A 26,682-nucleotide genomic window follows, 5' to 3' on the forward strand; every position below is an offset into this window, starting at 1 on the left:
TTTGGTATAAGTAGAAATCCAAACGCTGACTTGCTCAAATCCAAGATACCGTACCTCATCATAATCATCGTCATCTCGCCTAGCCACGAGAATGTTTTGTCCAAGTTCCGACTAGATCTCCACCCCACCCCCCCCCCCCCCCCAAAAAAAAAAATCCAAGCCTGACTGACCTACTCCTTCTTAAGCTGCCCCAGCGCCTTCGAAACCGAGCTCCTCCCCTTGAAGGCGTTATAATATCGCCTCAGATTCTCACCGAGCAAGTCCTGACCACATACCCCCACCATCTCGTCCAACACTGGCCACACGGCAAAGTCGGCAGGTGAAGGGTGGTTGGTGCTCGCGATGTAGAATGTGCTGGGTGTTGAGGCTTCTGAGGTGGCAGCGGTGGTAGGGACAGTGGTGGAAGTGGCCGAGGTAGAGGTAGTAGAGGCCGCTTCAGTCGCCCATATTTCCCAATCCGCCAACTCCCTTTTCAACACCTTTGCAACGTCCGTGACTTGGCCCTCCGTAGCCTTTACCCCCTCAGATTTGATATCCAACCCAGCATCCTTTGCGGCAGCCTCCCACTTCCCAAACAAATCTAGCCCCTTCTGCAGTCGCCCAAATCTCCTCGCCACCTCTCCCGGTAGCATCTGATCGTACCTCCTGCCCGCTCCATACGCAGCATCTAGATACCGCAACACCGTACCGTCCCCCTCCACCACCGCCCCCCGTCCAGGATCGTTATCCTCCCAACGCACTTCGCCTTCCACACTCCCCTTAGCACAACTCACGCCCAATTCGGCCAGCGCCAGCGCCACGCGCAAGTTCCCCACGGCCGCGCCAGATCGGGTGGTGCTGCTGCTGGGGAAGAACCGTTTCGGAGTGCCCATGTGCAGCACATCAAACCCAGCGCCGTACCATTCATCCCAGTCAAACTCACTTTTGTTATTCTCCGCGCCAAAGGCCTTCAACAGCCTCACTGCCTCCTCGGTCTGGCCGTTCAGAACCTCTTTTGCCCCATCACGGGTTTTGGAAGTCGCCCCTTGGCCCCAGATTAGGGCTTGTGAGGCGTCAATGAAGGTGCCGATGCGTCGGAAGGTCAGGCTGATGCGGGCGGCGCCGTAGGCTAGTTCGGGAGCCGTCCTGTCGCGGTCGGCGCGCTTGTCTTGGCGGATAGCGTGCAGCCAGCGGGTGTTGGTGCGTAGGCCCATGCGGAGCAGGGAGTTATGCGGGAGCGGCGCACGGTGAGTCTGGCGGGTGACGGTGTTGGCAGAGGTGTCGGCACCAGTGGGAGATTCTTTTGATGCTGCCGCTGCTGTTGTTGTCGTTGTTGGTTCCGTGGTAGATGCCGTGGAGGGCTCTTCTTGGTCGGCGCCCGCATGCTTCTCCTTTGGCGGACGCTTAGTACGCAGGATCATAGTGCGCTCCGCGCCGAGACTGACGTTGGCGATGAAGCTTCCAGGGGTGATGTCCAGCGTCTTGTCGCTATGCTCGCTGATATAATCGTTCCCGGTACGGTAGTGCTGGATCAAGACATGGTTGAGGGAGTGTCCCAAGTGTTTCTCAATCTCGGTCTTGATCTGCAACACGGTGGGTGAGAAAGGAAGCAGCGGAGGCGACTCGTCGGCGGGATGGCGGTAGACGGGCATGCTGCCGTCATCGGAAACATCGCCCTGCACGGCGATGCGGCGCGGTACCTCACCTCCCATGTGGGACATACTGGCCCAGCTGACTTCCTCCAGCAAACGCTCAAAGGCATCGGTGGCGAGGGATGGGGGCAAGACATTTGTAATGACGTGTGTGTCGCCCTCACACAAGCGCTCGCCCACAGCGGTGGTTAACTCTGGGTTCGCCATGCCGTCCGCTGAATCCGGCTTCTCTGGTACCAAAGGGGGCGCGGGGCTCGAGACCGTCAACTTTGGAACTGAGTCTGCCACCTCGGGCGTTGTGTCGAGCTTTTCTGCTGAGACGTCTATAGGCGGTGATACAGGCCGCTTGCGATCCGATGGCCGACGATGAACGCGTTTTGGGACCCGTATCACGTTGCTGGGATGTTCAGCTTGGGCGCTGGGTATTCCGATGTTCAAAGAAGGGGAGAGTGAGGAGATGGAGGATGAGGCCGGACCTTTTGAGCTCCCCCATTCGCTCCGCTTGATGCCCGATGCGCTTCCTGACTCACGCTCCGACGACGAGGGGTCAGAGTCGGCCTCGATCAGGCCGATCGGTTCGAACGGATTCTGACAGCCAGCTTTGGGTTGGCTTGGCGCCGGTGACTCTTGCACTTGGGGAGGTTGATGGGGCTGTGCTACTAGTCTGCTCTTCGCCCGGCTCTGCTGCGGCGAAGTTGCTTCATCGGCCGGGCGATGTGGGGCCGTTACTGCGGGGTCTGGAGCGGAGGCGCGAAGGACTTTAGGGGCCTCAGGGGCCCGGGCTCCCAGCTCAGGGACTCCGACGGAGGGCCCGGACCCACCCCCGCGGCCGGCCCTAATGCCGCTAGCGCCCCGGTCGAGCGAGATTTTGGAGATGGCCGGCGATAGACCAGTGGATAACTGCGGCGCCGGGGGCGGCTGCAATTGCTCCAGCAAGTTCTCCGAGCTGATCACCCCACAGCCCGTCAATTTGTCGAGCTGGCGCACCGCGTTCAGGTGGCGCATGGTGTTCCGGAAGCCGCAGCAGTCTTCGACGAGCGTCACGTCATATCCATGTTGTGCTGCGCCTAGCGCCGTTGCATAAATGCTGATGTTGGTGAGCGCTCCACAGGCATAAATCTGGGTCACGAATCGACCCCGTAGCATCTGCACCAGCTGCTGTTGGCCCGCAGCAAAGGCACTGTAGTGCGTCTTGGTGACGATCATGTCCCGTCCCGTCACAATGGCCGCCTTGATCTCGGGGGCAAAGTCGGCACCTTGCGTGCCCTTCTGACAACACGACGTGGGTTGTTTATCGGTTCCAGTGCTGAGGAAGGCTTCCGGGTCATTTTCCATCACCGCGCTGTCGTGCTCGCTGGATCTGGGTTGCCGTCCCCGTGACGGTCCGCTCTTCTTCTCTCTCATGACGGTATCTGTGGTGATAATCTGGTCACCGTCTTCGGTCAGGGGACGATGGTGCTCGAATTCGCTGCGCACCCAAATCACATCACCAGCACCTGAGTCGCGAAAAGCCTTGGCCAAGTCCGCGATGCGGTTGACATAGCCCTCAGGTTCATTCACATGAAGAAGGCCATCGGGAGACACCAAATCGTTCTGAAGGTCCAGAATCATAAGGGCCTTCCGGGTCCTGACCATCGGGATGGCCGAGGGGTTGATGGAAAACGGTAGCGACATCGTGGGTGAGCTGGGACAGGTTGTAAAGCCGGTTGCATATGGATATGGATCGTACGCCTTTAGCTGTACAAACCATTAGCACTGCTGCTCATCTCAATAATAATAATAGGCGAACCCACCGTCGGATAAAGATTTCGAGCTTGTGCGGTTCGGCTTCACCAAAGAAAATCGGAAGTCTTGTTCCCACTCTGCATTCGCAATAGTTAACGCTACCTCGGTCCCAATATGTCTGATTCGGTGGTATGGTACAGAGAATGCTGACGGTCACCGCTAGTGAAACCGGGATGAAGACTTTTAGGGTTTAGGGAAATATCCACTTGGCCGAGGAGACCTGTCCGGACAATAGCCCACAAGGTCGGCTCCGGCATCCTGCTGAGTTCTCATGGGGGGCGCCGAGATCGCACTTACAAACCAAGGTGATAGTCGTCTCGGCAGACGAGTCTTTGCGAGAAATGGTTGTACCTGGGTACGAATGTCTTAGTCCTGTCGACGGGGTTTGGTCCGGCATGGGCCGGCTGCGTCTCGAACAAAGCCTATGCGAAACGCATGTGATGTGATGTGTGTATGTCCGTGCATGTACATAAGTGTGGCTGTCGGTATGGGCATACACGCACGCACGCACGCACACATACAGACAGGATCGCTGAGTGGAGCGGCTGTTTCGGTGTTTGGCGTCCGCTAGGAGTGAAGTGATTCCCCGTCTGACGTCGACTTCTTGCTCGGATCGAGTACCCGATGACCGCCGCGAGAAGTTTTCGACTTTTATCTCTCTTAAGTAAAACAGAAAGAAAAATGAACGCTCCGTCTACACCGCTGCCATCCGGACAGTGAGCAAAATCTGAACGCCCTGCGTGAGACGCTCGGCGCGGAGAGCCATTCCTGCAGTTGCATGGCCAAGGGCTGTCTGGAGCAGGGGTCGGCGACACGGGAGGTGGGAGATGGTGGGGTAGACATTCGATGCAGCTCTCTCCGAGCCCTGAGTAACCTGAGTGTGCGAGAGTCAGCGCCAGCTCTGCAGCCCACCCGCAGGCTTTCACACCTCGGGGCCAAGGGGGGCCAAACCCTGTTTCCAAATCGGGCCCGCCCCGTCTAGAACCCCCCACGGCAACAACGTGGAATGGAAGGAAACGGATCGATCCCCGTGGCGGCCGCTAACTTTAATTCGCCAAGCCCCCGAACGAGCTCCGGCTCGGTCCTCCCCACGTTCTCGCACTGTCCGTTCGAGGCTGTAACGCGGAGATCTATGGCCCTTGAGCAACCGAAAAGGAAACCACTCGTTCCGTTAATAAGTTCGAAACAAATGACCGGTGTTGACTCGTCGCACTTCGGTAGCTGTGGGTACTAATAGCCTCCCACCGTCCACAGGCCTACTCCATCATGTTGTTTTACCTTCTCGGGCCTTGGACGAGGAACCAGAGACTGGTTGTAACGGTGTGGGCTCGTGGGAAACGGCGCTGCATGTCTCAACAAGATGGCCGAAGGATGGGTGGTTTGGGTTTCCACAGGGAGCATGAGCGGGCTGTCTGTGCGCCGATGCTGGGCACCCCGACCCAATCCATCCAGTCTGCATTTCGTCGTGGAGAAGTAGCGCACCGAGATAAGCCGTCGTGTTATGCAGTCGGCCGAAGATTGCGCCGCTGACGAGGTAGCGTCAAACTTGAATTAAACCATTGTTGATAAGTTCAGGGCTTTGCCTGCCGCATCAACGAACATTCCATGTACCCGGGCGATGAATCATGTAAGCGGCGGGCATGATTTTGCATAGGTAGTAGGAAAGGAAATGGGGAGCAGCCGTCTTGTGACCGACCACCTAGCACTAAACTTATCTAGTTAAGGGGCTAATTAGCGCGAGTTGTCAGTCGAGGGCCCCAAGTACATTTAGGGACCAGCCTCACACTGTGCTTGTCTGTCGAGTGTCGAGTGAGCGCAAGATGAGACGAATGTTCTCCGTTTTGGGGTTTCCGGCGCCGCTACTAATTTTACAATATCTTGGCTCGGTTTGTTTGCCCACTCTGCATAGTACAAAGGTAGTAATGTTCACAGCATCGGCACGTTAGGCAGTTTCGAGGTTGGCAAAGTGCGTGGCAGGAGCGGTTTAGGGCTCTGTGGTGGCTGCACCTTCCCTGGCTAGCGCTTCTTAAATTGAACTGCACACCTTAAAATTAGCCAACCACAAGCCGCTAGGGCGTGATCCTCTCCATGCATTCTTTTGTCCGCCAAACTCGGAAACACGAAACTCGCAAAGATTTGAAGAAGAGACTTGAAGCGGGTCGACCAGCACGTTGGCTTAGGAGACCAGATGTTCCTCGTGGTGTTGATTTTGGTTATACTGTTATGGTGGTCGCCGTGCTAGGTAGCCAAGCCAGATCCCTGTTTCAAGGGCATAATAGGAGAATTGCTGCTTCGAGAAGAACACTGGAAAATATTGCAGTTGAGGCTGGAGGGCCGTAGAGACACCCACCCCGCCCGCAACAGAAAAAAAGGAGCAATCAACCCATGGATGGCCCCACCCTTTCCTGTGTCAAAACGGAGAGTTTAGCACCCGCTGTGCGGATCAATTTGAGGTGTCACAAAACAGCCATGAGAGTTCATCGTCGATGCCAACCGCGCATCAGCTATGCGGGCTTGGCCAAAGTTGGCCTGTGATAGCGATGTTTCGCTAAGGCGCCGGCTAGGGAACCACCAACCTTCATGATATTCCTGCACTCATCGTCAAGGGAGTGACGGAACCTGGGCATCGAGCGTGTTGAGGAAGCACTTGGAGCCGTTGATGTTCCCTTCGCCGGCAACGCTCACATGACGCAGCGTCGCAGCAAGACATCGCAACACAATCGGGTCCTGCCGCGGTTAGGAAGGCCCATGGGGCACAGAGAATCTCGAAGATACCACGACCCTGCTTGTATGGTGCTGACTGCGTATGGGGGCGGCACAGCAGCCGCCTCTTTCGAGTGGCTTGCAGGGAAAAGGGAATCCGTCCCATGTGCCATGCAAAACGGGGCCTCGAATCCGTTAGAGTATGTACAGTTGTCATGGTGGGAGCGAGAGCAAACAAGCGGGTGGTTTTGATTCATCATCCCCCGATGTCACAAAACATGGACACACAGCAGGTGCAGAATCTTGCGGTGACCTGTCTGCAGTCTCTTGCCAACCGCATCTGCAGCCCGCAAACCAACCTCAATTCCTCCCTCGGCCTTGCACAAGCGAATCTGCGGTTCCACGTCCAGTCCACCGCCACGTATGTAGACGATCCCGCGCTCCGTGCCGTGGTGAACATCACGATTTCTCTCTCCCATGCTCTAGCAAAACGCCAAGCCCGGCTGCGGGCTTGTGCCTAATCGAGCAATCCCCGACTCTCTCGAAAGACTCCGATATCTCAGCAAGGTCTTGGAAGCCAGCCCGTCGAGGCGATCAATCAATACACTCCTCGCCTCAAGTCGGGCGAACATCCGGGATCCTCATCATCCCCCTCCACCCCATCAAGCCCTCCAGTACCTCAACAATCTCTTCGAACCCAGGTCTCTCCCCGACGTCAGCCACTACACACCTCCTGCCCAAATGCTCCAGCCCCCCTTCGGCCTCTTCGAATCCCTCCCTCCCGCGATCGCCCACCGCTCGCAACAAAAACTGTACCACCCGCCCAAACGCAAGTACCTCGACCTTCTCGACTACATCGGCTTCTCCAATTTGGCCCCCATCCCGTCCCGGGCTCCCTGCTCCCTGGCCAACCACGCGGGCGCGTCGCAATCCGGCATATAACGTTGCACCCCTGAACCCGGCCAACAGGGCGTGGGCATCTGCAGCGCTGGCAAAGATGGTGTCAAGGCGCAGCGATCCGTGAGCAATGCCTCGAGCGTGGAGGTGAGACAGGGCGTGGGCGAGACCAGCGAGCATTTGAAGGACCGTTTTGGTATCGAATTGACCATTTTCTGGACCAACTGCTGGCGAGGAAACGAGAGCATTGTCGAAAGACAAGACGCTGCTGAGGGGTGCGTAGCCATCGGGGATGCGTTGTAGTACCAGACCGCCTTCATAGCTCCCGGGTTCATCTGTAAACGTGTCTTCATCCGGGTGGCCATGGATCCGTCCGAGGATGGTGACCAGGCTTTCGTGAGCACCAGCTGCGAGGTAAGCCGCCAGCTCGTCCGCGGCCGAGCCGTCGTCACGACCAATCGAAGCAATCGAGTCTCGGAACAGCCTGATGGCAACATCTTCGCTATAGTGTGGTGATTGTTTCCAAATCCCAAGGAATGTATCGTTGTCGATAGGTTGTTGAACTTCAACATCGCTCCACGGGATCGTGGCTAGCCCTCGTGGGGCGTGAGCGCCATTTGTGAGAAGAGCTGCACAAGGGTTGCTTGAAAAGGAGACGTAGGCGAGCTCCGGGAGAGCCTGCAACCATAGAGGAAATTTTGAGAGGCGATTCGAGCTAACACGAAGCGTGGTGAGTCGCTTGCACCTGGCTAACTCGGTGGGCAAATCCTGGAGCTGGTTGTCCGTAAGGAAGCATTGTTCCAGAGCGCCACAGTGACCAATACTAGGGGGTATAGCGGTCAGTTGGTTTCCTGTCAAAATAATGCATCGGAGACGCGGTGGTAAAGCGTCTTCTGGGATATATTCCATCCCATTGTTGCGAAAAACAGCTGTTTGGAGGTTTGGGCATGACGCCAACTGTTTCGGGAAGACCTTGAAAGTACAATGAGAAAGCGAAATAGTCTTTAGGTTGGGCAAAGCAGTCCCGATATTTGAAGGCAGAGATGAGAGACCTGTGCCTGAAAGATCAAGGTGCTCCAAGGTATCGCCCAACTCGAGGATTTCTAGGGGAAACGAGGACAGCGGACATGACAATGTGAATTGGGCAAGCCCTGCATCCCTGTAACCCCCGTTTCTGAGCACCCCAAGATCGGGCATTTTCTTTACAATGAAGACCCCTTGGGGAAAAATGAAGTCAAGATTGCAGTTGCCTGTGGCGCATATGAACGAAAAAGGGAAAAAAAAACGGGAGATGGGAACGGCAAGGACGGACGACAGTACGGAATACTAAATCTTGTGCCATTTCAAAATTGTCCCCACAGTCGCGCCTTCCCGCAGACAGGTCTCATCTCCTTGCGCTTCCGGTTCATTAGGAACTTTCTGACTGAGAAACATGATCCGGGCTCAGGTTTAACTGAAGCGGCGTATTGTCCAAGGCCGCAGCCGCTAAATCTTTTGACCTAAACTAGTCAGTTGCGAGGAACAATAGCAATTGACAGACTTACACTGTCACAATAAGAAGCTCTGGAGGCTGAGTGGCTCCATTGGGAAAGTGGGTCTCCAACACACGGCCCGTGCGTTCGTGAATCGCAACACCAAGCTTTCCGGCGACTGCGATTTGCCGATCACCATCCTCATCCCTCGCATCCATCTCTCGCACCGCGAAACGCGCTCAGCATCGGCCGACTGAATCAACGAGCCACTTATCACATTTCGCAATCAGCGCCGTCATTTGCAAGCAGCGCCGTCAACCCCAGCAGGGCGCCCGGAACAATGTCGACCGATTCACGAAAGCGAAGCGCGGAGACGGCTCTTGATAGCGAGAATGGAAGCGCGGATACCAAACGGCAACGGGTACAAAGCCCACATACCATCCTTTCGATTGGGAAAACAGGACTTTCGCCCCAGGCCTCATCTGCGCCGACCAGAGAAGATTCCGCGGTCAAGGGGCTGCGACGCACCATCGCTCTCACTTTAGAGAAAGTCGGATTTGATGGTGCTGCGCCCGAAGCCATGGAGAGTTTCACTGCCATGACGGAAGCGTGTACGTCGTCCATATTCCAACTGATATCTCCATTAATTCATTCTCACTCTCATCGCAGATCTACTCTCGCTTGCTGAAACCGTCAAGACCTTCGGGAACATTGGAAAACGCCAGCACCCCATTCCAACCGACTTCGAGGTAGCGTTCAAGCGCTTCAACCTCACAACATCACTTCTCGATCCGCATCGCAAACCCCCCATTCCGAAATCTAAACGAAAGCCCACTTGGGAGTTTCTGATCCCCGAACCGCTAGGGGGGGATCTTCCTATTCTAGGCGAAGAGCTTGATGGTGCCCCAGACAAGGCAGCAAAGCAGTACATACCAGCGTTCTTTCCAGCATTTCCCAGCATACACACATACAAGTGCACGCCCGAAAGTGTCGATGCGGTTACAGTGTCAGATGATTGGGGATTGTTCAACCCGGATACGTCATCCCAGAGCCTAGATGGCTTACAACCAGTACAACCACAGCAGCCACAACGGCCTCTCGCGGCGGATGAGATTCCTTATGGCGACCCGAAGAAGATGCGCGAGGCGGCGGCGAAGGAGGCAAAGGCGGGAGAAGGTGCGCTTAGGAGGCTCATGCGGGCGTCCAAGATTGCCAAACAGAAAGAGGTATGGTCTGCTGCGCAACGACAACCAGCACGGCGTGACAGGTACAAGTTGTGGGAATCGGCCATGCAGGAACTGATTGAAGATGATATCAAGTCCAAGGGCAAGGAGCTCATGCCGACGGTGATGTATGGGGACAAAGGCCGATTCGAGATCGCGGACCACAGCATGTTGGTCAATACAAACAAGGCATGTCTTCGGCAGGACATACCACGGACAGGTGTCAGGAAAGCTGCAGGCTACGGTATCACAGGGAAGGGCTGACCGGGGGGCGCAGCGGGTAAGGAGCATGGATTGGGTCTGGGCTAGTTTTTCCTCACTACCTCCTTTTTTCTTTTATTTTCTTTTCAGAACGTCGCCCATCGTGCATGGAGTTCCGGAGTTGTGATAGCATCAGGAGGCAGAAGATAGATACCCCGCAGTGGCAGCGATGACCAACATCAGGTTAGTGACCTTGCTCTTTGAAATTATGGTTGTACCGAGCATTGTATGGTGTAATTACAGAAAGAAACGACGGCTAGGCGTTTGAAGACTAAAAGTCCGAGCCAAGGGCTGATTTACTCGCCCGGCCGTTTTCCGATTATCATGGCCACCCTTGTCACCGCGAATGTTGAGCGTCGAAGGGGAGCAGTTGTGTAAACAGACCACACCGAACGAAGTACTACTATGTCGTGTATAGTGTATGTAACTAGTTGGAGAATGACCCATGGACGTCATCCCGCACCCCGCCCCACTTATCGAGGCATGGGCTGAGCCAGAGAGCGGACGGGCCGGGACCGTTTTCTGCCACCTGCCAACCATCCCACCGCTTTTGGTTGACCCCACGACGGACCCTATTTCGGCCGCACAAAAATTTCGGAAATCCTAGAAGCTCCCGCAGCCCGCCCCGATTTCTGTTGACCCCGACGAAACGAGGCACCGCGAAAAAGCTCACCATTCTTCCACCGATCTTCGAATCCCAGGAAGGACGTCAATATGGCTGAGCAACTGATCCTCAAGGGCACCCTGGAGGGCCACGTAAGTTATCTTCATCGCCCAACAACTTGAACACTCGGCATGTGGTGAATCTCGAAGTCGAGCGATCGCGCTTCGCGGGATGCCCATTGCGAGTCAACCTTTGGTGTATCAATCGGACGAAAACTAACAATCTTGTTCTTGTAGAATGGCTGGGTCACCAGCTTGGCCACCTCGATGGAGAAGTACGAATAACCCGGTCGAACATCGACGCCGAGAACACTTATACTTACCTTGAAACTACAGCCCCAACATGCTCCTCTCCGCCAGCCGCGACAAGACCCTGATCATCTGGAACCTCACCCGCGATGAGACCCAGTACGGTTATCCCAAGCGGTCGCTCCACGGTCACTCCCACATCGTCTCCGACTGCGTACGTTCTATCCAACCGATCGACTTCTTGCGAGGGTGTAAGGAGGAATTGAGGTGTGCTGATTGGCGTGGCAGGTGATCTCGTCGGACGGTGCGTACGCGTTGTCCGCTTCGTGGGACAAGACCCTCCGCCTGTGGGAACTCTCGACCGGCACCACCACCCGCCGGTTCGTCGGCCACACCAACGACGTTCTCTCGGTCTCGTTCTCGGCCGACAACCGCCAGATCGTCTCGGGCGCGCGCGACCGCAGCATCAAGCTCTGGAATACCCTCGGTGACTGCAAGTTCACCATCACCGAGAAGGGCCACACCGAATGGGTTTCGTGCGTCCGCTTCTCGCCCAACCCCCAGAACCCGGTGATTGTCTCGTCTGGCTGGGACAAGCTGGTCAAGGTATGTTGGCCCGGTTTCCGCTATTTTCCTACTCCCATATTTCGCCATGATGTTTTGCAACCTTTAAAGTATTTGCTACTTCAGAGCCCGTTTCGCCACGGGCCATGAGACCAACATTCACCATGCACTGAGCGAACCCGAAACAAGCACGCCATGTTCTCCCTGACAAACATGTCCATCCGATTGCTTGTTTCAACTTTGTGGCTGACCATCTTCGTCAGGTTTGGGAGCTCTCGAGCTGCAAGCTGCAGACCGACCACATCGGCCACACTGGCTACATCAACACCGTGACTATCTCCCCCGATGGATCCCTCTGCGCTTCCGGTGGCAAGGACGGTACCACGATGCTCTGGGATCTTAACGAGAGCAAGCACCTGTACTCGCTCAATGCCAACGACGAGATTCACGCTCTCGTCTTCTCCCCCAACCGGTACTGGCTGTGCGCTGCCACCGCCAGCAGCATCATCATCTTCGACCTTGAGAAGAAGAGCAAGGTCGACGAGCTCAAGCCTGAGTTCCAGAACGTTGGCAAGAAGAGCAACGAGCCCGAGTGTGTTTCGCTTGCGTGGAGCGCCGACGGCCAGACTCTCTTCGCCGGTTACACTGACAACATCATCCGTGTCTGGGGTGTCATGTCGAGGGCGTAAGGGACGGCCGGGGTTTCGGCGTCGGGGCCGGGAAAGAACAATAGGTCGCAGGGAGGGGGTTTGCATCGCTCCGCTGCGCGAGAGGCCGAGCGCGTGTGTCGCACGCTGGGGCTCTTTCGACGGATTCCATGGTGGGGGCGTACTTCGGACTGCTTGTCTCGCTTTTGGTCGCTTTCATAGCAAGGAAATGAAAGACGGGGAGCTGGGAAAATTGCATCTTGTCATGGCAGCCCTTGTGGCGGACATGATCCGTGGCTAGGTGGCAGATGGATAATGCAACCCATGAACCAAATCAGGTGTGAGCTGAGTGACTACCGTGATCCTATGTTCTCTAGCTACCGTATTTTAAGTCCATGTCACCCTTTTCTCATGTGGGTGTTTCCAACAAACAGCACGGGCATGGATTCGCACCAACATCTCCAAAGTTTCCGACATGACTTTCATTGGACATGTTTAAACTTTTCCCCCTTTACTTTTCGTTCTGGGTTTCCCAGCACAAGTTACTTTCAATAAGATAGCTCGTCCCGCTGGCCATGGGAAGCCTACAGGTAAGGAACTTAGGCAAGGCCTTCGACGGACACCGGACCACAAACTACTGTTGCCGGAACTTACTCTAGGATAAATACGTCCAGACACCTGCTCCAGCCTACTTCTCTGCACGCGCCTGCTCAGCGATCGCTTCCTCTCCCTCACTAGGCCAACTTCTTGTTCGCTAGCGCCGTGACTACCGCGTTTCCGATATGCTCAGACGAGCTTTTTGATGAGGCGCGTTTGTTGGGGTAGGGTAGAGCGGAATTCGGTGAGGTTGTTGTTAGAAGTCATCCTCGGCGATGGTGTGTACAGTGTGGTATATCAACATATGGATGTTTGAGGGGCGCGTAGGAACTCTAAATGTTTCCGCGTATCGGTTGGTATGGTCTGATTAAAACTTGAGAAAAATAGGGCAATATACAGCCTTTTCACCAGCAACGCAAGTGTTCCGGTTAGCGTCATGCTACTGTTTTCCTTTTGTGCGTCACCACTCCATTGCGAACCTACAGTCAGAAACCAATAGTTACTTACAATTCTGTACTATGACAAGACCCAGCGCAGGGTGGCTTATACTGTGTAATTAGTACCTAATCTGAGTACCACTCACCGACATGTTGGCTAAGTCTTTATAGTCAAGGGCTGTGTAACCCAATCTCGATCACTGGTCGAGGCGACGGGAACTGAGAAATGTGGGGTGTTGTCGCCGTGGTTTGAAATCCAGCAAACTTCTTCCGCCGTTGAAATGTTTTCATCTCCCTTCGGATAGGCAAATGAGGGAAAATTCTTTTCTGCAGTTATCGTCAGGGATGAAAATAGGGAAAGGGGCGCCCCACCGTGTATTCTGCCGTACAACTGCGCACAGGATTGACTATGTGATGGGTCGTCCTGTCTTCACGCACTTGTAATATTACACTCATCTTCACTCTGTTGAAGTGTATCTTGGCTTTTGACGAGAGGCAGCATCTGCACATGTACTACTTGATATTGACAAAGTTTCTCAATACCTACGTTCATCACCCTCGCATGCGGTTAACTCTAATACCTAATTACCTAGCTGTCTTAACCCTGTGATGATCACTCTTTAGCTTCCGTGTCTCTGATGCTTAGCACCGTGACCAATGTATCTCCTTCTCATCTCTCCATGCCATGCTTCCTAGGTAGGTACCTACTTTCCATTGCCTGGCTATACCCTACTCCTGGCCCTCAGCATCGCCAGTGCCGTTATTCCACCGTTGACTCATCAACATCAGTGAATTAGCAGCCTCTATCTCGGCGAGAGTATAGCTCGGCTCAGCCTGGGGAGTGTTGTTCTGTTGCTGTAGAGCGCCTTGATTTACCTGGCCTCCTGGGTTGTTCTGGACTGCCTGGGGCCTCGGGCCCTGCACGTTAGATGCAGCCTGGATGGCCCCCACCCCGGCCTCCAAGTCATAAAGACCTGACAGGAACCCGGGGTGTTGCTCCCTCCATAACATGGTCATTGGCTTGATTTGGTCGATTCTGTGCGCGCCTCGCTCCAGATACGGAGCGCAAAATTTCTTGTAAACATCCAAGATCTGATTGTCCGTGTATTTGTCTAGGAATGTCCGGAAGGAGGTACGGTTGTCGCTAAAATTCTGGTTCCTCTCCCCCGGCGTCCATGGCAGCGGCGGATCCCCCGTCACGAACACTCGGTCTGGGCAGGTGCAGTTCTGGACCAGACTCGGCAATCTCAGGAGTGACATCCAGTTATGGTAGAGCTTCTCAAACGAGGACGGTACGAACCACTCTTTGTCCGGGTAGAGGTCGCCCCGGAAAGGATCGGCATAGGGCCGGCCGCGGCGGAGGTCCTGGATAGTGTACCGGCCGTGGCAAGCCATCCAGACCTTGACCCAGCAGTCAGAGAGCCCCACATCGACAGCGGACCTGCGGTTCTCATTCGGGGGTCCACGTTCTGCGCGCTGCACGCCCGCCGAATCGAGATAGTAGATGGTGGGTCGGAGAACGGGCAGCCAGAAGTGGTAGAGAAGATACTGGTTGACGGTCAGATTTCTGGCCTTTGCCATGGGCAAAAGCTCCTGGTGCATGGTGCCGTACCCGCGGGTGTACTCGCCGACGGAGAACCTCTCCTTAGCCGCTTGCTCCGGGGTAATGTGCAAATCCGGTCGGATTTTGCGGTACTCGAAGTGAAACCGCCGGATCACTAGGACTTCGCAACGGGCGCACAATTTCACGCCGGTGGTGGCGGCATGGCGGATGGCGTAGAGGAACGTGATGAATAGACAGTCGGTTGGGGTAATGGGACCGTTGTAGTACGGAGTGGGAGCTGGGCCCGGCATGGTTGCCTATGTGCCTATGAATTATCTGTTGGTGTGCTCTGCGTGGATCGACCGAGGTTTGTATTAGCGGGTGCAGACGGTAATCAAGATGCTGTGGTTTGGTTTGCGTCTTGTTACCCTGAAGCTGGGCTTGATGCTGGGTTGTTGTTGGGATGGTTAGAACGGGTTTACGGGGGAGGACAACACCGCGGACTGCTTATATAGTCGGCCGGCACGACCTTCGATGGTCAGAACAACACAGCTGGGTTTGGCATGAGATTATACGGCCTCTCCAGTCTCTTCTGACAATCGCCTTTAGTTCCAATTCCATAATAGTCTTGTCACTCACCTCGACTGTGTCATTGTCGGGACTCGGGACAAAGACAGGAGATACAACGGTCATTGACCCATCATCCCTCGGGCACTACACTCGAACAACCAACCTTAGAGCCGAGACTACACGCCAAGGCAACAAACAGACAAAGAAGAAAATTGGTATCTTGAGCTACCCGTCGCTGTTCTATAATGTCATGTACAATCCCCATATAAATCTCGTTATTAACCAAACACCATTATGTGATACAACTAATGACAGCCGGCCCAATGATCATTACATCCATCCGCCGAGAACCCCGTCGCTCAAACCACCCTAGAGCTGTCATCCCCCGAGCTAGTCCCCTTATTCCTTAGTTCATGTGCCACCTCCTCCCCTTCCTCCACCTCTGGACCACCATTCGAGTAGTGCCCTGGCGCCGCGCTACCGTCCGGTACACGGAACCGCCGGTCAAAGCGGAAGATGGCGTACGAGTACACCACCAGGATCTCCACCACAAAGTTAAAGCAGTAAAACGCCGGCTTGGAGTGGTACCACTGCTCCTGGCCGATCGGTTTCGCCGCAAAGTTGGTGCCAGCCCGGAACCCAGCCCCCAGCGCCAATAGCAACGACGCACACGTCAACAACGCCACCTTCCCGCCCATACTCCCCTTCCCAAACCCTTCCGCCGGATGCCTCGCCCCACGGTTCGGGATCAGATATGCCAACGGCGCAACCACCGCTGGCGTTACCGCCATGACGGTCAGATACACGCTCGCAAACAGCGTCACCTGCCGTTCCTTGGTCCGCGCTCCAACATCCAGCGTGAACACCGAGTGCACCGAGCAAATCACCACCATGATCAACATCCCTATCACGGTGGCCAACAACACCTTAAACCCATTCGTCACGGCCCGATGCCACCCAAGCCCAGGGTGCAGACCCCTCACGACCCTTCTCGTTAACACCAAGTTAACAATGAACAAGATCAACACGCCAGCGGCGGTCATCACGGTCGCCGCCAGCGCGACGTTGGCGTTGGTCGGGTGTTCGGTCCAAGCGATCCGCAACGACAGAGCCGCGATGCGGGTCATGCTGAAGATGAAGCAGAGGAATGAGAAGAAGAAGCCGGCGTGAGGGACGCCGTTGGCGGCCTTGCGCTTGTTGCGCACGAAGATGGTTAGGTGAGTCGCGGCGCTGCCGATGAAGAAGGCGAGGAGGACTGCGGAGACGGGGATGTCGGGTAGCCGTGTGGGTTGGCCGCCGAGGGTGGCCGTCGAGGGGGGATATGGGGGTTTGAAAGGCGGTTGTTGGCCCTATGAGGCAACGTTAGTTTGTATTTTTCTCTTTTCCCCCTGGGTTTCTTTCTCTCTCTCTTTTTTTCTTTTTTGTTTTTTTTTCTTCCTCAAGACATAATTTGAGAAAGTAAAGGCTTACCGCCGGGCCTGGGGAAGACGACATGATATTGACAACCGATACTTCTATGGATTCGTCGAAGTATTATTTGGTGTTGAGAAAAGATATAATCTTGTAATGGCGTCTAACGTTGATTACTATGTATGAGGTTGCTCTCGTATTGGTGGTGGTCGACAAGATCAAAAGTCGGGCGCCTTTCTGGAATCCTTCTTGTCGGGAAAGGTCTTGGGCGATCGGGTCTTACTGAGCAACAAGAGAAGATCGAGGAAAACGGGCTGAAACTGATCACCTTGGAGAGGTGTGATAATTATTCAACTTCTTGCTTCGGCAAATCCAACAAGCAAACCCCAAGTCCTGCCTGCAAGTCAGCTACCCATGACGCCGGCCTCTGCATGGCACCGACCTATTCGGTTCAAGAACTCAAACAGTGGCGGATGCGGCTCATGATGCAGCCCGCTCCCCCGGAATGATTCCCGATCCCCAGGAATCTTTCCCAAGACCGGCGTGTCGGTGACATAAGGGCCGACCTCTGCCCAACAATGATTGGTGCTTGGCGTTTGCGGTCGCCAAAAGTGGACCAACAAATCGCCCACAGCACAAGACCGAGCTCCGTGATTCAAGGGCGAGAGCCCGATTTGCCGTGGTCTTGGCGCGTCCCTTGCGGGAAATTCGGGTCGTTGCGGTGACGAACGCCGACCGTCAAACATTTTGGACCCCCTTGAGATTCCCTAAAGGCTCCGTGGTTCATCCGTGGATGACCTTTCGCGTGTGGATCCCAACGTCAGTTGGGCCAGAAGATGCAGCATGCAACTCATTTATTCTTGTTTGTTTGTAGCTAGCTCAGGCAAGCAAGCAATCAGTTTTCTCGGTTGGCTCTGAGGCCGAACCGGATAATCCGACAATAGGTAACGTACAGGAGGTACCGATCCCAATCAAGCCTGACCATCAGACCATCTCCCGATCTTCCGTGTTCGTCCCAACCCGAGCAGTTATCTCCGGGCAATGAATCTCAAATCACGGAACCCTAACCCCCTTTAACTAACCCCGCGAGCCCTGGATCATTCAGTCCTCACAGTTCACGGCAACTCGTGCCTGGCCGAACCTCTCATCTCCGCAGCGGATCCCATCGGTCCCATCCGTGTATTCATATTCTCCCTATGATGCTGCATCCCATTCTGCATCCCATTCCCCATCCCCATCGACGACGATGAAAACGGCACCCCAGACCCAGCCCCAAACCCAGCTCCCAGCCCAGCGGCCTCAGGCATCATCTTTCCATCACCGCCCATCGTATGCACCGGGCCTGGCGGCGGCGGTGGCGGCGGAACCCCATACGCAGGGCCCAACCAGTCAGGCGTCTGGCTCTGGCTGTTGAGGAACGAAAACTCGAATGGCGGCGGCGTCTCGGCGCGCACGGGGGCTTCGCGACGACGTTTGCGCTGGTAGAAGTAGACTAGCGCGCTGCCTGCCATGAGGATTAGTGAGCCCACTGCTACGCCGACGCCGATGGGGATGGCGGAGGAGCCGTCTTCTTCCTCGTCGTCATCCTTGGTGAGAGGAGGAGAGTCGCTTGGGTTGTTGGCGTTGGAGGTTGAAGGGGGTGGTTGGGGCTGTGATGAGGTAGGTATTGGGTTGATCTCGCTTGGCGTGCTGGATGGGCCCTCGGACGGGGATGTCGTCTCGATGAGGGTCGTCTCGACGAGTGTCGTTGGCACGGGCGCAGGCTGGGTAGACGTCTTGGAAGATGGTATGTCGGGTGATGACACAAAGAGGGGGGGCGTGGGAGTAGAGCTTGAATCGGTGGATGTTGGTAGCATGGGCGGCAGCTCTGTCGAGGGTGCGTCTGACACCTCCGGATGATCTGACCTAGTCGTGTCCATGCCGGTCGGTTGACCAAGCGAAAGCTGTACCGTCGCCTTCGAGGTTGGCTCTGCAGTATCGGTGACTTCGATGTCACTAGAACCCTCTGTGGTAGTCTTGCTTCCATCTGCGGTGACAGTCGGGTCGCCGAAGACATCAACAGTCAATGTGCCGCCTGCAGTGGCCAAGACCCCTATACCGTCTTACTCTTCATCAGAAAACGCTCACTAAAAGCTCTCAAGTTGGGTAATCCGAAACTTACCAGGCAAATCGATATCCGCCCCAACCCTCGTGCATCCCTTATCCCCCGCCGGCGCATCGTTCCCACAATACCAGCTCATCGTGCCATCCTCCTCCACACACCAATGCATCGGCACCGTCTCCTCATTCCCATACGAGATCGGGCAGGGGTTCATACATCCGGCTCCATCTTCGGTGTTCCTCCAAACCTTCGCAGTGCAAGTACCGCGGTAATAGCTGAACTCACCACGCGGGTCCTGCCTACCACAGAGTTGGTTGCTTAGGCATAGGTCGCCGTCGTGGCAGCATTGCGCCAGCGGTGGGTCGAAATCGGACAACCTGCAGGCGTCCGTGGGGCCCGAAGCCGGCTGGCCGTTGGGCAGGTAGCAGGCATGCCGGGACGCGACGAGAGAGGCGAAGAGAAGGAGGGGTCCCACAAGAAAGGCGTGGAGGAAGAGCGCTCTAATTGGCGCCATTGTTGGTCGCTTTGGTTGTTGTTTTACTTTCTTGGGAAGTCGTATTGTTCGTCTGGTATCGTAACAAGCCGAAATTTGTGTTCAAGAGCGGCATGCGAACCCGATTCCGATCAAACTGATGGGTTGAGGATCCCAAATTATTTGTTTTGTGTGCGCAAGTTGCGGCAGGAGGGGCGCACTGCGGATTTTGAGCGACCTTGCACAAGGGACGACAAAGTCAAAACAATTTGGCGGGTACCTTTACTGCGATTTGCGATCGCTTGATCGCTAGACCCGCCGCTTAGAACGGCCTGGTGCGCACAATTATGGACGAGGGAACGCAAGAGCATTTCTCTCGGCGGGCCACAATGCTTAGTCGGGGTGGCGAGTTGGGATAAGTCATTGTAGCAAGTTACAATCGGGTTGGTGTTTTGGTACCGAGCTGAGGGGCTGGCCATCAATGAATGTTTGGCCTCCTGCCTGCTTGACTCCTAAGTCCCCGGTAAGCCTTTCTTTACTGGTAAATAGTGCAAGAAGTGCAGATAAAGCCTAGAATGGATGGGGGATTCGCTAGTAGCATCGAGATGCCGCCATCACTAAGTGTAGGTCATCGAGAGTGACACAGAAGAGATTAGTTTAATGGACCTTTCACAACCAGTCAGGGTCATAGCACGTATAAACGAGAGGCAGTTGAGATCGAATGCTGCTTTGATACACCAAGCTGAGCTTCTATGCTCGCCCTACCCAGTATGAGAATGATACAAGGTATTGAAGTACTTTTTCAGGGCTGAGCCTCCCAACTCGCGGTGTTAGTGGCACTCTGTCCACTGTTGTCGCGTCCCCTGTCAAGAGCCAAACCAACGGATTTCCGCACCTCCCAGCGTAATAAGAAGACATCAAGGGATCAAGAACAGCTTTGAAGTGCTTGTATATTAAACTTATCGACAGACCGAACAATTTCCTTCCGTCTCAAGATTTTCCTGGCGCACCTAGTTTTAGCATTTGTTAGTCTGGTACGCTGGCTGGTACAGTACAGTACAAGGAGTTATGACAGTGTGGGCAAGATACCCTTCCGGAATGAGACCCCAAAGGTTGATACACTAAAATGTATTGTTTCTTGGAGAAGATGATAGTCACAAGGCGATTCCTGATGATGCGTAGTTCACGATGGTGGGACTGGGGAGAGGGGCTGTTGACATTGAATCCTAAAAGAGTTAGCGCCATTTCTCGGACGGGATTTACCGATCGGCCGAACTTTTTCAATTCGCGAAACCCAAACGTCAGTTGAGCGCACGACCCCCCACCAAATCACCTCGACGCTGTTCCATGCCCTCCGCATCGTCGCCATGAGTTTCAGTGCGCCGTCGAGGCGGCTGCTACAAGGGGGTAAGAACTAGGCTTTTCCTTGTTGTATCCCAAGCCCCCAATGCTAACCCACACCTCCTCAGCCCCCGCCCTCGCAGCCCCAGGCACAACGACGACAACCACGACGACAGCGAACGCTCTCCTCCCAGCTCTCCAAGCCCTCTCCCTCTCCCCCTCGCGAACCGGTGCCGGCTCCTCTACCCGCGCGATCCACACGACCCCCCCGAAGCAATGGTTCTGGAACCGCAATAAGAAGCCCACATCCAGCCCTCTAGAGAACGAAGTGTCCGGCTCCAAGGCCGCTCGCGAGAAGTTCGTCGAAAGACTCGCCGGCCGCCTCGAAGGCCCCGCCATGTTCGAAGACGAAGTCAAGGAATCTCTCCCCTCGGATACCTCACCAGACACCGCCCCCGACGGTAGCGAGCGCCGCGCTCGCAAGGGGCCCACCACCAAACCAGGCGCCTCGCTCGTGCGCGAGCACCTCGCCCGTTCCGTCAACCCGGACCCGCGCGCCCGCGCCCGCTGGGAACGCAAGATGGTTATCCGCCAAGTGCAGCGCGGGACCAACCCCTTCAGCCACGAGCCCAAGGCGGCCCGAATCGCCCGCACCGAACGCCAGGTGACCTCGCGCAGTCCCTTTCTCGCCACCAGCACGAAGAAGCTCGTGCACCTAGCCCACCAGATCCAGGGCAAGACCGTTACCGAGGCGCTCGTACAGATGCGTTTCAGCAAGAAGAAGTTCGCGCAGGAAGTGCGGTACGAGCTGGAGCGGGCGCGCGACAGGGCTATCACCGAGCGCGGGATGGCCCGCGGCGGGTCTCTGTCGTCACTCCCCGCGCTCCCGAGAACGGTGTCGTCGGCTGCCCGGGCGGGTGGTGCCAATAGCAAGACGGGTGACAAGGGAATTGAGATTCAGACCAAGGATGGCAAGTGGGTCAAGATTGATGACCCGACGCGGATGTACGTCGCCGAGGCCTGGGTCAACCGTGGGCCGTGGCGTCAAAAGGTGCCCTCGTACCGTGCTCGTGGCCGTATGAACATTCTCATGCGACCGTCAGCCAGTAAGTTATTGTTTTCTCGGCTCTCATTACCCCCCCCCCCCCCCCCCCCCTCCTTTTCCTTGCTTTCTTCAGCATGGTGATTCTAATACGTATTCTACTCACTAGGTATCTCGGTCGTTCTCAAGGAGGAAAAGACCCGTATCCGGGAGGCGGTTGACCGTGAGGCCAAGAAGCTTCGCCAAGGCCCCTGGATCCATCTTCCCGACCGCCCCGTCTCTGCCCAACGTCAATGGTACTCGTGGTAAATAAGGAATTAGTGCAGACCCCGACTCGTGTAACCTGTGGGACTGCATTAAACGACCGGATGAGATCCTACCGGACATCCTCCATGACAGGAGAAAAACGATGTACAAGTAACCGCGTGGGAATGATACGGTGAAGAGGATTTTTGGCCGGCAAATATTTTGGCAATCCATGGCCAAAAGTATGTACAAATAGAATGCGTTATGTCCGATTGGCACGCGGCCAATAAATTTTCACATGAAAAGAACGCGCCACCAGGAGCATAAATGCGACCCCGCCGCCAACACCAGACGCCGCAACAAAAACGAAGACCCCAACATCAAGGACCTACCCCGATCCTTTAAAAAACATGCTGTCCCGGCCCTTCTTGACCGGCGTCGGAGGATCTGGCCCCTTGTCAAATCCAGCAGGAATATGGCCAACCTTATAAATCAACCCAGAAAACACTGCAACTTGTCGTTTCCATACCTTCATTCCCCACGCTGCGCCGGCTAGATACCGCAAATTTTGCGCTCATATCGCCTAGTATGATGCCCCATCGTACATCTCATATCGCGCCCCAGGCCAATTCCTCCAGCCGTTCCAGATCCGACCGCAGGGGGCAACTAAACCATTTGCCGTGGCTCTTGCCGTGGTAGCATGTCCTCGTACCTTCGACTCTTCATCTCCAGATCCCCGCCCTGACCAATGCCGTGGTCTGAGTTGTTGTCCCGGGTGTACACGTTGTCGTCGTTCGGAATAGGGTGCGAGATCTTGAAGCGGTCCATTTGGGTCGGTGCCAGTCTCTCCCGCTTCTTGCGCAGGAAAATGCACACGGCCACAGCAAGGAGTGCAATCACGGCAGCACCAATACCGATGCCGACGCCGATCTTAGCAGCTTCGGTCATTCCATCGGACTGCTGGTCTTCACCGCTGGCCGCGGCGGAAGTTGCAGCCGCGCTGCTGCTAGTAGCTGACGTCGAGGTAGTCGCAACCTTGGTCGGGCTCTTGGATGAGCTTGTCAATACAGTTGTCGTAGCAGCCGTTGTCGTCGAAGAAGTTGTTGACCTAGTGGACGTTGTGGTAGTCTTAGATTGGGTGGAGGATTTGTCCTGTTACTTTAGTTAGCGCCAGCATGATCAGAAGAAAAATAGGACATAAACGTACCGTCGAACTAGAAGATGACTCCGTCGATGTAGTCGGTGCCTCAGTGGAGGATGGGGTTGGCTCAGTGGTCGGCGGGGCCGACAACGTCGGTATTGGGGCTCCGGGAGGAAGTGTGGCCGCTACTTCTAAGGTGTGAGTAGCTCTGTCGCAAGCGTTGACTCTCCGACGGTTACTACTGCTTACTTGCACATAGCGCAGAGGCCGCGTTCGTGACGGTCGGCGCATACCCCGGCGGGCAAGCATTTTGCGCACAGTCTCGAATGGCATTGTTCCAATCCGCGTTGGGGCACAAGCAGGCCATATCCATGGCTGCACAAGCAAATGAACCAGCCATGTTCAGGGCATTCGTGTAGCATGTTTGCTGTTCGCTCGTCAGCCCTGTTCTTCAACCTCTTGGGGGTGAGCCCCAAGTTTCCAAACTTACACCACAAGGATCCAAAGAGTCAATGGATTGGGCGGTAGCGAAACCCGCCAGCGCCAGCGCGGTTAAGGAGTTGATAGCCTTCATTGCGGAGATATTGGCTATATTGGCACAAAGTCTAAAAAGCGGGAATGTTGAGGAGAAAGGAGTGACAATAGATTGAGGTTCGAAAAAGAATGCTCGCCGTTTATATTCGTCTTCAAGGTTGCTTAGAATGGAAAGTGCGGGTGCGAAAGAGAGTGGTCGCAGCTGAGAAAAAGGGCGAAAGAATAGAATAAAAATGAATGTGAGGGGTTATAGTGTAAAGGGAGCTGAACCGCAAGCTAGAGTAGAAAGATCGAAGACACCACTCTAGGAGAAAGCCAAAACCAACATAGGTAGGCAAACTGTGGAAGCAATCCCCACGATGGCCGGTGTGAAGGGGAAGGAATGGCTGCGATTTCCTCTGCGAAAGGGAGCGTAGGCGAGAGGTTAAACTGTTGGAGCGCCGCAGCTGCCCCCCCAATCATCAATCTGGGGTAGGAACAGGGGCCAATGTTCAGGTTGCCCGCGGTACCTGCCCTTCAGGTCCCTGGTGGGGCCGGAGGAGGGGGTAACGCGCAGGAACCGATCTACCCGTCTGAGCATGCAAGCCGAAAATTGGTTTAGGTCCCTCAAGCACATCAGGTTTCGACATTTTGTCAATGGCACTCGTTTTTGGCTATTTTTCCTTCCCTTTTTGTTGCTTCCACTTCCTCCTCATACGCCGAGGTTGAAGAACATCAGAGTAGTGTACACAACGAAAGCGAGCTGAGGCCCCTTGTCCACCTTGTCGCTAATTCCGTCCCTTTGAGACACCTGGCACGTCATGGCATCGCGAATTCGGGGGGCCTAATTGGCAGGGCCGAAAGACCCTGCCTGACCTGTTTTCGGCCACCTCCATGCAGCTACTTTTCAGCGGTGTCGGGCGGAGGCACGTCGTCTGTAAGACATCGACAAACCACACAGCCGCCTGCGTAAGACATTAGTGCCGCCCAAGAACACCGCTCGCTTCCACTACCATCTCACCCCGGTAGTCACGGTTGCTATTCCGGGAAACGATGCTGTTTCTCGGTTGCACGGGCATTATTTACTATCTTTACTAAGTTACTGGTGAAACCAAGAAACAGCGGTTGGGGATTGCATGGAGCCAACCGCTCATCACTGATCAGACATCATGCGCCGCTGGTTCATCTCAACAAGTCCAACAAGATCGGACAAATCCTTTTTTTCTGTTCCTGCATCGAACCGCTGGTCTCGGAGCTGCTGCAAAAGATCTGAGCAGGGATCCCAAATTCAGTCGCGAACAAGGGTCCCAAGCAGAGGATTCCCCAATCACGTAGTCTCGTCCTGGACCATTAATCCTGCTTTTCCCAGAGCAGCACGAGCAGCCAGCAGAAGAGGGAACGACGGGGGGAGAAATATGTCCTTTCGAAGAAGTTTCTGCACTCCAGGCCATGTGCAACACAAAACCCATCACGGCTATTTCAACAGACGCTTTGCTGCGACGTCGTTACCCGACAGGAGACCCCCAGCGGCTGCCCCACAGACTCTCAGTTTCAGCGTGCCCGATCAGGACAAGTATAAGTGGGCCGATAGGGGATGCCCGAAGCGAACTTTCGCACCCCGGTCGTGGGTGTCAGGGGGCGACCTGAGAGACATCCATGAATGGAGAATCAGAAACCAACCAACCACTCCGGAAATATTTACAATGTGTATACCATCAAGCACCGTGTAAGTGTCAATACTATGAAGACGAATACATCTAAGCAGGATGAAGTGGCCGTGGGCAAACCTTCTTCCCAAACTCCTGTCCCAGCAAGAACGCCATCGTAACTTTGTATCTGCCAACGTCGAGCAACCGTTGTGTTAGTTGCTTTCACCACAGCGCTTGTCAGGAGCCAAAGGGTGATCGGAAAGGGGCGAGGCTACAGTATCGACGATAGGCGGCAAAGGCGCTTGCAGTGTAATTATGTATGACGGCGCATTGTCTCACTTCTCTGTCACCTTGATCCGTGGCGAGTTACCCTAAATATTGCGGGTCTGTTGGGGCTTCATACCTACACTTATTACACTACTTGGAGAAGGAAATCAAGGAAGAAATTCGTTACGAGGGCGGATTATGATGATGGCCGATCGTTAATCAATGATGGGGCCAAGATGAAGGCGGTAAACTTTTGGTCGGTACAAAGTATAAATGAGCTAAGTAATATCTCTCAGTCTAGCCTATCTATTAATTATAACTACAAAACTGGGATCGTACCGATTGATCTTGCATGGTTCACACGGGCTTCACATTTACAGAACACCGGTCTAGCCATTTGACATCAATAGCTGGGATGATAGGAGAGGTTTAATTGTCGGAGTGTCGGACAAGACCGATCATCAGATGAGATGTGAGGACGAGAACTCGAAGAGGTTGGACTACCGGAAGCATACTAGTATAATTCCTGACGCTCTGCAAGCCGCTCCCATACCGAAGTCGCTTCGCAAGTTTGCCTGGGGCTTATGTTTGCGTGGCGGGGGTAAAACGCGCGCCTGGGGATTCTTCTTTGTGGACAAACCCCGCCACACATCTATCCCTTGGCGGGGCTGCTCGGCGAGGAACTGAAGATTCAAAATCGAACGCTTCAATGTTCAAATCCGGAAGCAACACCATTAGCGAGACACTGAGCAGGTAGTTCTGCCGTTATCACCTTAATGTGAGGAGTGTCTACTTGCCTAGGCCTCTGTTGGCCTTCATCACAGCTTAAACCGATTTTCTTCACTGGTAAACTAGGCTGGGGCATGCGGTTATCATGGTATTGGATCTAGTCCACGGTATTCGCGACTAAAGCCGTGAGCGTTGTTTGTCATTGCTTTCATTATCTTCATGTTCATCTATAAAAATTGCTCGCCCCTTCGTATTGTCCTGAGTTATCTGTACGAGGCCCGCGAGAGGAATTCGGGACCTCAGCCCCTTGTACTACCCGAGAGTACATCTGTTTGTCCGCCGGAGAAGGACCAAAGCCCCAATTTGCACACCTTGGAATTCATTTTGTTTCCGCGCGCCTGTTTTACACTCCTGCGCCATGGATGTAATGAATGTAAGGGGACCGAATGTAGGAAACGGGACTCGGCGGCTCGCAACTTGCGCAACTATTCTGGGGGTCCGGCGGTGTTTTGCTTTGTTGAACATACCA

The 26,682-nt window shown here is 54.9% G+C and overlaps 8 protein-coding genes across 8 annotated transcripts; 2 read left to right on the forward strand and 6 right to left on the reverse strand.

The window, feature by feature from the left end:
* Positions 1 to 170: 170 nt before the first annotated feature.
* On the reverse strand, positions 171 to 3,305 carry C8A04DRAFT_13025 (uncharacterized protein; the record flags this gene model as incomplete). Its single annotated transcript, XM_062777553.1, has 2 exons — positions 171 to 2,282; positions 2,391 to 3,305. The coding sequence occupies 2 exons, from the start codon at positions 3,303 to 3,305 to the stop codon at positions 171 to 173; spliced, it is 3,027 nt and encodes a 1,008-aa protein (XP_062636063.1).
* Positions 3,306 to 6,734: 3,429 nt separating this feature from the next.
* Positions 6,735 to 8,213, reverse strand: C8A04DRAFT_38077 (uncharacterized protein; the record flags this gene model as incomplete). Its single annotated transcript, XM_062784101.1, has 1 exon — positions 6,735 to 8,213. The coding sequence occupies one exon, from the start codon at positions 8,211 to 8,213 to the stop codon at positions 6,735 to 6,737; it is 1,479 nt and encodes a 492-aa protein (XP_062636064.1).
* A 615-nt stretch (positions 8,214 to 8,828) lies between these two features.
* On the forward strand, positions 8,829 to 12,137 carry C8A04DRAFT_38078 (WD40-repeat-containing domain protein; the record flags this gene model as incomplete). The annotated part of the gene is made up of 6 exons (XM_062784102.1): positions 8,829 to 9,099; positions 9,158 to 9,900; positions 10,873 to 10,910; positions 10,972 to 11,098; positions 11,173 to 11,490; positions 11,712 to 12,137. 6 exons carry the CDS (start codon positions 8,829 to 8,831, stop codon positions 12,135 to 12,137), a joined length of 1,923 nt encoding a protein of 640 aa, XP_062636065.1.
* Positions 12,138 to 13,858: 1,721 nt separating this feature from the next.
* C8A04DRAFT_29651 (uncharacterized protein) lies at positions 13,859 to 14,983 on the reverse strand (the record flags this gene model as incomplete). Its single annotated transcript, XM_062781083.1, has 1 exon — positions 13,859 to 14,983. The coding sequence occupies one exon, from the start codon at positions 14,981 to 14,983 to the stop codon at positions 13,859 to 13,861; it is 1,125 nt and encodes a 374-aa protein (XP_062636066.1).
* A 618-nt stretch (positions 14,984 to 15,601) lies between these two features.
* On the reverse strand, positions 15,602 to 16,588 carry C8A04DRAFT_12987 (uncharacterized protein; the record flags this gene model as incomplete). Its single annotated transcript, XM_062777541.1, has 1 exon — positions 15,602 to 16,588. A coding segment is annotated over one exon (987 nt), but the record flags the coding sequence as incomplete, so codon positions are not given.
* Positions 16,589 to 17,767: 1,179 nt separating this feature from the next.
* C8A04DRAFT_12986 (uncharacterized protein) lies at positions 17,768 to 19,267 on the reverse strand (the record flags this gene model as incomplete). Its single annotated transcript, XM_062777540.1, has 3 exons — positions 17,768 to 18,415; positions 18,713 to 18,753; positions 18,814 to 19,267. The coding sequence occupies 3 exons, from the start codon at positions 19,265 to 19,267 to the stop codon at positions 17,768 to 17,770; spliced, it is 1,143 nt and encodes a 380-aa protein (XP_062636068.1).
* Positions 19,268 to 20,592: 1,325 nt separating this feature from the next.
* C8A04DRAFT_29654 (ribosomal protein L22/L17) lies at positions 20,593 to 21,917 on the forward strand (the record flags this gene model as incomplete). The annotated part of the gene is made up of 3 exons (XM_062781084.1): positions 20,593 to 20,632; positions 20,695 to 21,672; positions 21,778 to 21,917. The coding sequence occupies 3 exons, from the start codon at positions 20,593 to 20,595 to the stop codon at positions 21,915 to 21,917; spliced, it is 1,158 nt and encodes a 385-aa protein (XP_062636069.1).
* Positions 21,918 to 22,520: 603 nt separating this feature from the next.
* Positions 22,521 to 23,569, reverse strand: C8A04DRAFT_29655 (uncharacterized protein; the record flags this gene model as incomplete). The annotated part of the gene is made up of 4 exons (XM_062781085.1): positions 22,521 to 23,006; positions 23,062 to 23,180; positions 23,245 to 23,422; positions 23,486 to 23,569. 4 exons carry the CDS (start codon positions 23,567 to 23,569, stop codon positions 22,521 to 22,523), a joined length of 867 nt encoding a protein of 288 aa, XP_062636070.1.
* Positions 23,570 to 26,682: the final 3,113 nt, after the last annotated feature.

This window comes from Dichotomopilus funicola, assembly GCF_033296635.1.
Source record: "Dichotomopilus funicola strain CBS 141.50 unplaced genomic scaffold C8A04scaffold_41, whole genome shotgun sequence".
Classification (NCBI taxonomy): domain Eukaryota; kingdom Fungi; phylum Ascomycota; class Sordariomycetes; order Sordariales; family Chaetomiaceae; genus Dichotomopilus; species Dichotomopilus funicola.